At 35.6% G+C, this 12,223-nt stretch overlaps 1 protein-coding gene across 1 annotated transcript; it reads right to left on the reverse strand.

Moving 5' to 3' along the window:
- Nucleotides 1–743: 743 nt before the first annotated feature.
- Nucleotides 744–11,622, reverse strand: LOC120623547. The gene is made up of 11 exons (XM_039889601.1): nt 11,604–11,622; nt 11,217–11,279; nt 10,007–10,149; nt 8,599–8,729; nt 7,897–7,978; nt 6,559–6,768; nt 5,414–5,504; nt 4,785–4,838; nt 4,610–4,706; nt 3,642–3,754; nt 744–838 (listed from the first exon to the last, which is right to left on the reverse strand). Exons 1-11 carry the CDS (start codon nt 11,620–11,622, stop codon nt 744–746), a joined length of 1,098 nt encoding a protein of 365 aa, XP_039745535.1.
- Between the last annotated feature and the right edge of the window lie 601 nt (nt 11,623–12,223).

Genomic DNA, 12,223 nt, shown 5'->3' on the forward strand with positions numbered 1-12,223 from the left:
CTAAATTTAAGAAAAAATGTGACTGCAATAATTTAAACATTAGAAGTAAGAATAAACTTACAGTGCAATATACTAGGTTACATAAAATTCATAATTTGTTTAAAGGTAATTGGATAAAATTCTACAATAAACTACCAATTGACATCTTGGAGATGTCTCTTAAAAAGTTCAAAGTCTGTATTAAACGTAAGCTTATAGAAAAGTCCTATTATAGTATAAAGTCCTATTGATAAAAAAGCTTGGGTGTAAATTATTGCTCTAACCAGGTTGCTCTTCTAATAATTTAAAATGACATTGTGAGATGGTGATAACAAAAAAAAAACCACCCGGCTAAATTTGTTGTGGGCTTCTTCTTAGACCAGGACGCGTTTGGAACCCTCGTAGCTTTAGTTTTAAGTTTACGAATGTGGTTATCACCATCATCTGACTACCGTTTAATTCTTATGTACACATCAAAAGTGCCACCTATGGGCCTACTTAAATAAAGATATTTTTCACTTTGACTTTATGTCACATGCCTGAGAGTTCTCCGCGTAAACGCGTGTAAAGTCCACCAATCCGCACTGGCGCAGCGTAGTGGACTACGGCCTAAACTCTTCTCATTGTGGGAAGAGACCCGTGCCCTGTAGTGGGCCGGAATGACATGATGATGGCGATGATGAAGTTAACACCATAAACAGCAGTGCTCCGGTTTTTTCTTAAATATATGAATAAAACAAAGTTAATAATAAGCAAACATTGATTTATTTAATAGGTGATCTAAATATAAGGTAAAATATTTCTACGAAACTTAGTATCGATGCACTGAAGAAAAGACCCACCATGCCGCCTACTGTCACTGTAACAAACAAAAAGTGTCACTCCTATTCATAAGACACACCAGCAATTATTTGTAACTACATTCATAAAAAAAAAAAATATGTGTTAAAATTACAAATTCTGTCTAGTGCCATTACAATAACCAATTATAGGTGTATACAGCATTATCGTTGTATCACAATTTAAAAAAAAACTGAAATAAGTATTTAACTGAATATTATGAAAAATAATAATAAAAACATGAATCAAGCTATTATAACATATTGATTAGTAATATTAAATTAAAATTCAAATTTATAATTAAGATTATTTATATTTATCACTATCACTATCTTAAGCGATAAATGTCCATTATAGTTGAACAGGCGGTAAATAAGATTTTTCTATAGTAGATAGTCATTGACGGATCAAGTTGATGGGTTCCTGATGGTGAGGGGAAAACCAACGCTCATAAACACAGTAACACTTCGCAGTGCATGCCAGGAACAAGTCCCGCAACGTGCCGTCCTGTGTCCAGCAACCTGGAGTGAATATAGCCTCATTTGCCTGTAATTACACCGGCGACCACACCCTTCAAACCGGAGCACAGCCTTACAACAATGCTGCTTAGCGGCAGACATGGCGGTAGTACTCTTTTCTTTTTTTTTTATCTTTATTTATTAGGGACTTTTATCCAACACGGATATGCCAGCTCCATCATCTTTTAAGTAACTAGGTAAATAACAAAATCTTAATTATTATCAAGTATATATATATATTTTACCTACTAAGTATAAGAGAAATGTAACAGATACAATCTGTTATTGCTGCCTACGCACAAATATCTCAACAACACGCGGTTGTACTTGCTCGGCGGAACTGTGCCACAAAAAGCAGACTAATAGGTACTATTCTTATAAATACTAAGCGTTCTTGTTTGACCCAATAGTTTTTAATAAATCAACGTTTCGGAGCCACAAGCCTTCAGCTGCCCGTAAATAAAAATATTATTATCGCGCGATAAAAAAAACTATAAAACAAGTATACGAAGCTTTTGAATATTTAATAAAAAAAGTATAAAACTTTAGGTAGGTACCCAACCACCCTCTCCACTAGCTATGCGGACTTGCAAAAGCTGCATTGCAGATGTACCTACTTAAAAACACTTCCTAAAGACTGTTTTATCAACGTGATATCAATATTAATTTTTGCTGGTTTTACTCGATACACATTAAACAAAATTGCGTGTAATCGTAAGTTTATATACACGTCGCTTCTTTGGTATATTTACACACGTTCCGAATATGCATGTCATAAACTTTCTGGTAAAGGTTCTTACGATTTCATCCTCGTTATATTTCTGATTTAAAAAAATCTCATAAGAACTTTCATACCATATTTCTGGCTGTTGCCCACCAAAAACGCGTTTTTTTTTTCATTGATGATAGTAGCCACAAAAAAGGCGAGGATATTTTTTATAATAGGACTTTGAAATAAAATATGACAGACTTCATTGTAAGCAACGCTATCTTTACTAATAAAAATTTCTTTATTGTTTCGACCAATCTGAAACTATACTAAAGCTTCAAGTAATAAAAATCTCGAATCGGTTAATAAATTACTGAGTTATTACTTCGGTTCTGTACATAAAAAGATCGACCATTTTTTAAAGTCAATAAATTAGATTTGTGTTAAAGAAGCTCACAAATTTCACTTCCATAAATTTTGACCTACGAACTTATGAAGCATGAGTTATATAATCAACTGTGAACTTCTTGACCTAAGGTATGTAAATAAGGTTAGTATACATTGATTTGGCGGCACATAGCTAGAGGGCTAACAACAAATACAGGCATAGGTTCGTGTGTGACAAATTATTTGCCATGGGCGTCCACGCCCACGACGTCACGTTGGGTCGTCTGTATAAAATTTAATTTGGTCGACCTCCTTATAGCACGGTGCTGTAGGAGGTCCCGAGCTAGATCTCCAGTTGGGTCAATTTAGGAGCATCAATGTTGTGGTAAGGACTTAACTTAATTTTAAACTTCGGCCGTGTAGTCACTATAGTATAGTCATATCAACCCATTACCAGCCCACTACAGGGCACGGGTCTCTTCCCACAATAAAGGGTTAAGGCTGTAAGTCCGCCACGCTGGCCCAGTGCGGTTTGTTGGACTCCACACACCTTTGAGAACGTTATAGAGAACTCTGAGGCATGCATGTTACCTCACGATGTTTTCGATGAAAGTTGAAGTGCTACCCACTGGGCTATCACCGCTATATAATTACCTACATAAATATATACTAATAAATGAAATGGATATGACAACCGTTTCTTAGTTAAGTAGGTACTGATTATTTATTATTTTTTTAAGAGGAAGTAGGACTAGGACTATTTGTCAAGACTTCTAAACACATAAACACAGTTATAAGTGGAGTGTCATAAATAGCCTATTCCAAAAAAGGATTGAATTAGGGGTTTAGGTATAAAACTCCAATGCTTTTGAAGTAGTGATAATAAATAGACACAGTAGGTATAGTCTTGTTAAACAGGCATATAATAAGGGAATTAAACTCTATGGAAATAAGTTCTTTACGCAGTTTAAGTCGTGAGCATTCACTAGTGTGTAAATAAGTATTAAGTACTAATTGTAATCTTACCTACACTTGAAAATGCCAAAAATATAATACTTATCAGTATACAAATAAATAAATAAATGAAGATCAAGATTGCCGGTTCAAATCCTGCCATTTCCACAATTTTTCAATGCTGTTTAAATTTATATAAAGCTAATGTACTTACTTTCTATATGTAGTAGTTAATTGGGTTAAAATTTACTGACCCACAAAATCCAAGTTGGTTCGGAGTAAACTCTTCTGGTAACGAAGTGTGGGTAAGGAGACCATCCGTATGTTTACTTTAGCTCCGTCATATTGAGCTTGAGGCTGCCGTCTTCTTTAAAAGTAAAACATGAAAATAATAAAACGATATTAAATATACCTATATATTTTATGCCAATTCTATTAATCCAATATATTTCTATACTAAAATGACAGGTCTACAAGAATAGCATCCAACTCACTATGCTATTTGTGGGAAGGTATCAAGGAATAAAGGGTCGATTGAACGATTGGTGGTGCAAGGACAGTTTGAAGGAAAAAGGGCTGGAGGGCGGTCACCTACTCGTTGGACAGATACGGTGAAATTGTTGACCCAGACAACTGTGGTGGAATGCAACCTAGTCCAACCGCCAAAAGTGGTGAAGACTCGTGCGAGAAGCCCTGCGATCCATAGATGCCTAACTCCATGGAATTCATCTTAGCAGCCACGATCACTGTGCCAAGAGTGCACGACTAAGAAAAGTTATAGTAGACAAGGCAATTTCGTTTTTTTAAATCTGTTTTGTGTGTGTGTTTGTGTGTGTGTGTGTGTGTGTGTGTGTGTGTGTGTGTTGGAAGAAGAGACTCGAACAGAACTATTGCCTACATCGCAAATTTAAATAGATTTATTTAGATTTAAAACGCTAGTCATTACCGGCGCACCTACTACGGGGGACGCTCTCAGCACGGCTAGCGTGGGCAGGAGACAACTATCTCCCCGGGGAAAGGATAAAAATTCATATTCTCCTAAAGCTTTATCAAGTCTCAGAGCACACAAGTGGAGGTAATATCCAAAACAGTGGGACACGGATATCCTCTAAGAATGAGAAGGGTTTAGGTCTTAGTATACCACGTTGGCCAAGTGCGGATTGGTGGAATACTGGTTACTTCGATAGGAATGAATATAATTAAATATACTATTAATTCTTACTTAGATAAATGGACTGTGCTCAGTTCACTCTCGATACATGACGGTAAACAGTCTTCAGCATCAGGGTTGTCAGCTTTACCCAATTTAGTTTTTTGAACTGTAATAAGAATATGAAGTTTTTTAGTATTCCTTTCCCTACTTTTATTATTGTTTATTAGTAATCCACGTTACTTACCTTCGTATCTTATTAAGCAGTTTATTCCGGTATAATTGCAATAATAATCTTTGTCTGAAAGAAAAAAGAAGTAACGTTGACTTTTATACAAATATCTTGCAAAAGAATACACACACACACAGACATACGCACGCACGCACGAACGCACGCCAGCACGCACGCACACACAAATATGTGCATTTTCACATGCTGCGATGAATACTTTTTTATTTGATTGTTTTTGATCGATTAGTCTTAATAGTTTTCTTTATTTCTATACGTCTTGTTCACACTTTCATGTTATTATCTCTTTTACTTATTTATTAGATCAAAATACCCAATTATTTTTTATGTTAAATCCGAGACCGTACTATTTAAAGTGTTAAGTTTATGTAAACTTTGTGACCTTAGATTTAAGTGAAACTATTTATAATTATATTTTGATTGTAACTCTGTTGATTACGAATAAATAAATACGTCTTTGTGATTAACATAGAATTCAAAATATCAGCTTTATCTGCTCTCGAAATTAGAAAAAAGTATTTGTATATTATTTTATAACAAATTACCGAGTGAAATATTTGAGATGTCTCTCGACAAGTTAGGTATTAGTTAGCGTAATATAACTTACACCGCATGAAAGAACTTACACCGCAGATCTCGTACTGGATGCACACAACCGCAATAATTAAAAGATTTGTTCGTACTTTGAGCTAAACGACATGCACCGTAAGAATAAACCTGTTGACAATCATTTCAATGTTAAAAAAAAAACACCAAACTTTAACACAGCTTTAATCGTAATCATCATCGTCTTCAGACTATTAACGATATTAACGTCCCCCAGCTGGACACAGGCCTCCTCTCTCTTAGGAGATACGGTTAAAAAGCTTAGACCCACCACGCTGCTCCATTGCGGGTGCCCGGGCTTAACTTTAATATTTTTTTTACCAACGCTCATTTAAACTAATAAATTTTGAATGCTAATTCTTAAAAATTTATAAGTTACTAAAATTATTGACTTCTTATACTTAAACATTAGCAAAATCGTAACTAATAAAACCAGCCAAGTGCGAGTCGGATTCGCGCTCGGAGGGTTCCGTACCATCTTTATCTGAAAAAAACATGAGAACTCTCTTAAATATTTTTCTATCCTGTTTTTTAGCATTTGCTTTTCGGTCTATGAGAAACAACCTTGTGACAGACGGACAGACGAACGGACAGCTTTAAAAAAATATTAATAATATACCTGACTAAAATAATTTAAATGTTTTTCCAAAGATTGGTTGGACAGTAGGTTATTATGTTCAATGTAATCCAAGGATAAGTTAGAGTTTAAATTTACTCCTGCTTTGAAGATACTCAAAGTCTAAGTTAATATAGGCGCAGGAAATACGACCGCGGCAGATATACGCCTTAGCGGTTTATTCAGAATCGTACATGTGAAACGTTTCGAGAGAGTTAATTGGAACATAAGGATGTCGCCACTTCCGACTTCTTGGTACTCTTTGGTTTAGCTGTTGTATGCAGAAATTAGTTGGTAGGCATATACAATAAGATACGTGATGTTACTTTGTGTTGCGTAAAAAATGCATATTTATGCGATAGCGGTTGATTTGCTGTCATTTCTTGAAGAATTTCGTTGTCTTCATTAGAAATTCTTCACCAGATAATCAAATTTAAAAGGGACCATTTTGAATCCAACAAACATTATACATACAAATCCTTTTTGAAGTTGGTTAAAAAAAGAGACTTGAAATGAGTTCTAGTTTTATTTACCATTTTATGAAATTACCTGATACGTATGAAACGGAAGATCTGGTATTTCGTAGTTATATCGACATCGTCTGGTACTGACATGCTCGTTTTCTAACACAAGTTCATTATCCACTTCTATTATGGAAAATAAATAGTCCACCACTTTGTCAACGTAAGTGTTGACATCGAATCTGAATTTCTTGTCCAAATCATTCGTGGATAATTCTTCAGAACTGTGTACGGATATCTAAAGAAATTATAAATACATTCATATAAGTTTATACTGCATATTTATAGTGTAAAGAAGTGGAGTACAAATATAAACCTTACATTAACTTGCTTGTATCTACAATATGATGTCTAAAATCTCAGCAGGGCTAGCACAGACAGGGGACAATAATTATATCCCCCGATTATATCCCGATTCTGATATATATAAAGGGATATAATTAACGTGTCCACCTGCTAAAGCACGGGAACATGGAAAAGGAGAAGTTTATCCCCGTTTGTTATTACACATATATATATATTACTAGTTGTACCCTGCCACGCTTCGCTGTGGCATATTTTTCTGGTAGTTGAGAAATGAGGAACAAAACAAAGAATACATTTCATATAAATAGATAAAAACAATCCTTGATGCGGATTATATATCATGCTAAAATTTTAGCTCGATCGATGCAGAACTTTTTTAGTTTTTGGAGCGTACACAAACCAACATAACATTTTTATATATATAGATTTGGATTTCAACTTGTGCGCCAATGCTCTGAGAGTTGATAAAGCTGTGGGAAAAGATACATTTGTATCCTTTCCCGGGGAGATAATTGTCTCCTGCCCACGCTAGCCGTGTAGGTTTTCTTCTGTGGCGCAGAGGTGAGCTCTTTGGTCTCATGCGTGTAAATCCCGGGTTCGATCCCAAGTAGGAAATAATTGGGAAATATAATTTCTGAATTTTCTCTCGTTAGGTCTGGTGGTTCGGCTTCGGTCTTGGCTAATTACAACCCTATCGACAAATACATGCTGCTAAGCGATTTAGCGTTCCGATACGACGTCTTGTAAACACCGATAGAGGTAAGCGTTTAATATGAATGCCATATCCCTAATGGGTTGGCTTATCTTATCTTAGACTGATGTAATTGAAGTCAAGGGCATAATAGTGGAATAAAAACGGAGCTAAACGAATCTGATCAACTAAACACAATAATTAGTACAAATAATTAATTATATTGACGCTTATTTCTGTAGGATTCGGGTTTCTATCTTGCAATGAGTGCACTTCGACCCTCCAGGATCTTTTGTGCTCAGGATTCGGGTTAACTAATAGTTTAAGATATTGTAAGTAATTTCAAAAGGTACAATCATACATACTTACTTGTGCATCATACAATAGACGAAAGGACAGTACACCAGGCCCAGTGCTGCTATTGACAAAAAACTGACGATTATTTGTTTTCCTGAAAGATATGAACTATATTAAAACAGATAAAATATCTACTAATTACAACATAGTTATAAACCAACAGAATCCCAGACACATGAGCCTACTTATCAGTACGATATCAGCTGATTATGAAGTTTGCAGTGCTATAAACAAAATGTGCTCTACTTTACGTGTATTCCCTAACGTGTTCTTTTTAGATTTTTAAAATGTATGTGCAGTGTTTCTAAAGCGATAGGAAAATATATACGAGAAAAGCGTTATACCTACGCCTTATTAATATATATAGTTATAACAGTTATTTCCTTTTTATTCATGTTGTAACATTTGGAAGGTGCAGTGCAAATTGCATTAGTTTTAAAATAAATAAGCAGAATGTGGTAAATTACTGGTACATATGGTTTATTTTACTTTGTATAAAAGTGGTGATTTTAAATACTTTTAAAAGTGATGAGTGTTTAACAAACGGAATTGTAGTTAAAGAAGGGTGAATTTAAATCTACATAAAGGTAACAAACAAAACAAACAAAAAGTGCTACTATCATTGTAGTTTTTTTCATTAAAAACGTAAAGGCTGGGCAAAGACATTTATTAAAAAGAAAGAAAAGAAAGAATAGGTCCATAAAAATAACATACGGGCCTTGCAAACTGTTAAATGAATAACACTGGCCATATTCGGAGTCGACTGTGTAAAAGTATTTACAGCATGAAAACTTGTTGCTATTGAAGTGGCAGTCGGAAATCAAATTATCACATTGTCTGTGAACCTGGAAATATTAGCCACGGTAAGTACATAATTAACACATAGTAAATTATTTTTAATTCCATTTAAATCTTGTAACTGTGCGTACAAAATCATTATAAAATGCAGAATATCTCTTCACTAAACATACATACAATTAATTCTATTATATATATTTTTTAAATATAATCAAAAAGATGAAGAATTATTTGAACTCCGAAGAAGAGGACGCATTCCTTATTTGGTAAGACTTTAACGGGCTAACCTCTTAAGGCTATGGCATTTATATAACCGAACCGAAACTATAAATCGCTTGACCGTACGGGTTTTGCCGCTAGGGTGGTAACTAACCACGGCCTAAGCCACCCAGACCAGTACAGATAAAATATAGATGCTATAAATACCACACTAACCGGGGATCGAACCTGGGACTTTCCACTTATAAGACCACAGCACTCACTACTACGTCAGAGAAATCATCAAATGAATTTATCACAAAGTATTATAGAGTTATATTATTATCAAACCCACGACCGGTCAACTACGGTCTCCTCCTGCAATGCAAACATGCTGGCAAAGTGCAGATTGGTAGACTTCAGACGCCTTTAAAACACGCCTTATAAAAACCCTCACAATGTATTCCTTCCTCTGTATAAAGTGTAGTATTAATGAAAATGAATGATTGAATGAATGAATGATCGAATAAATGAATGAATGAATGGATGGATGAATGTATGATAACCGGCCCACTACAGGGCACGGGACTCCTCCCACAATGAAAAGGGGCTAAGGCCGTATTTCACCTGCTGGCCCAGTGCGGATAGGTGGACTCCACACACCTTTGAGAACATTATGGAGAACTCTCAGGCATGTAGGTTTCCTCGCGATGTTTTCCTTTACCGTGAAGTAATATTTGATTTTTTTAAAACGCACATATCAAAGAAAAGTAAGAGGTTTTGGATTATTTTGGGGGATATTTTTAAAAAAAGAGGAAAAGGGAAAGGATTATAACATTAAAGAGTAATTATTTTATGAGTTTATAGTGGAGAATATAAGACGTATGTTGTTACCGTAATTGACAAAGTATATGTTTGTGTATGATTCTGATATTGGTTTTTTATTTGGACTGGAGTAATTTTTACATCGTGCTGGGATTCGAACTCGGTCTCCCGAAAGTAAAAGTCCTACTGAGCTATCACCGCACGAGTTGGCCGTGATCGTCTAGTGGTTAGAACCCTACATTGTGCCGCTGTTTATAGGAAAATATAAATATCATGAATCTTATACCATATGTTTCCTTACATTGTCAATCATACTCCTCCATGTCACATTGCAAGGCACTAGAGTTCCACAAGGCAAACAAGCTAAGCTGCAGGAACCGCGTCCGTATAGTCTGTCGGCGATATGCCGACGGTAGTCGAGATTGAATGGATTCAAGAAGTCCGCTACAAAATTAAGTAACAGATCGTAATAATCAAAGATAAAGGATCACAGATACTTTACTCCTTTAAGTAAAATTTCAGCGATGTTTTGTCCATGAACGGTTGCCTATAAACACCACGCTGGGCAGGCGGCTTGGTGATCGCAGTAGGTGGTATGGTAGTAGAACAGAGGTCGCTGACCGTTCTTTATACTATCTTAGCCACCTCGTACAACACCCACCGAAAGAAGACAACTGTATTCTGATCTGCCGTCACCACACCGCACGAATATAATAAAGACAGTAAAACAAACGTGTGCGGTCGCGGAAACCCCATTACCAAGAAGCTCTGTAAAGGTTAGTCTCCAAACTGAACTCACAAACTCCCCTGAAGTGAGCTTAGGCGTAGTGCAGAACGACTAAAAAGATTGACAACTGTTATACTGTTACTCGGTATTATAGTTACATTGAACTAACATAGGTACATGATCCAGAAAATTGTGGCTACCAGCCCTAATCTTCAATCCCACCAACTATACCGGCACAAAAACCGAACCACTTACATCAGAACGATGAGCAATAACTCTTTTTCCTTACGTGATGATTTCTCTTAATGACTCCTTGCGGTAAGATACCGCAGGACGCGTCAGCGATCTTCGTTCCAAAATTATTGAATAATATTGTCAATATCTACAACGCGAAATGAAAACCGAAATAATACGTGACAGGCTGTAGAGGTAGGTTATGTACTGTGAGACTTATCTGTGAAACCGAAAACCTAATAGTTTTTGTGTAAACCACTGCCATAGTTTTTACTGAAAGAAATTAGATACCACCCTAACACTACATGCAAAGTTAAAATCATGTGTCCCTTGTCACCTTATTAGGTACGCGTTGCGTAGCGTAGGTACTATGAGCGTGTCGGTCTTTTATCTTCAATAGGTTTGTCATAAATAAACACTTAGAATGATTTGAATTCGTTTGTATGGAAAAATAATATACTTATGCATCCTTCAATATTATTTCGTAATTCTATTACAAGTTGTATATTATATTGTCTTGTCAACTTTCCAAAATAGACATTATACTTACAATATTTTTCCAACATTTCCTTCACCACTATCTTGGGTGTGTATTCTTCACATACCGTCACTCCTGGGAATTTAGTGTTCCAATTTAGATAACGAGTATCGGGGGTGAAACTTACTGACCCCGCTCTCTGTATAACTGGTACTAATAGCAGATATATACACCCCGTGAATACAAGCAGTAATAGCAACCAAATGAATCTAGAAGGCAAAAGTTATGGAGCAGAATTTATAATTCCCTAAATTAAATTTTACTGCAACCATCTCAAAGTCATAAGCCCCGGTATTCGTGATTGTTTACGTTTAAACCTTGGTGCCCAAAAGATAATGACTTTTCACATAATAAATATTATGAAACTTCAATATAAGATCTTGTTAATAAAAAGCTTACTTGCTAACAACAGTTCCATTTTCCTGGAAAACATACTTAAATCCTTGAACGCTGCTATTACGTCCAAAATAAGCAATTCTTTTATAAAACTTATCGGAAACTATTTTCAGCATAGAATTTTGCTTCATTTTTAATAAACTGTTATAACGTTAACAACATATAAAGTACTAACAAATCTATAATACAGAATGCAGCTATTTAATTACGCTAAAAGCTTCAATTTTCTGTTTTTAAATACCTGTTGTAATGTTGTTGTATTTATGCAGGTACTCGTAGTTATTAAAAAGTTTTCAGACACCTATTGTTTTAATAGCATGAAAGGTTTTATTCATGATTACTTCTAGCTTAGGTATTATTAGGTATTGAGAACTCCAAGCCATGTTTATTTTTTTTAATCTTCTGCAGGTCCTTGACTGCAATCTTTGCTGGTGGTAAACAATAATGCAGTCCAGAGATGGTAGCTGGCAATTCTGGTTATGTGAACGCTAAATCGCTTGATGGCACGTCTTTGTCGGCAGGATGGTCACTAGCCACGGCCGAAGCCTATCGCTTGACCGGATCTAAGTTAAGATCTCATATCGCATCCACCGTAGTTCAAACCTAGGCCGTCTCACATAAAT

This window comes from Pararge aegeria, chromosome 4, assembly GCF_905163445.1.
Source record: "Pararge aegeria chromosome 4, ilParAegt1.1, whole genome shotgun sequence".
Classification (NCBI taxonomy): domain Eukaryota; kingdom Metazoa; phylum Arthropoda; class Insecta; order Lepidoptera; family Nymphalidae; genus Pararge; species Pararge aegeria.

Excerpts from the sequence above, each read along its gene's own strand:
- LOC120623547 (XM_039889601.1), bottom strand. Across the intron at positions 10,150-11,216 it reads GGAAATGTTGGAAAAATATT|CGGACTTCTTGAATCCATTC; the intron begins GTAAGTATAATG and ends TTAATTTTGTAG. Across the intron at positions 839-3,641 it reads AACCAACTTGGATTTTGTGG|TGACAGTAGGCGGCATGGTG; the intron begins GTCAGTAAATTT and ends TGTTTGTTACAG.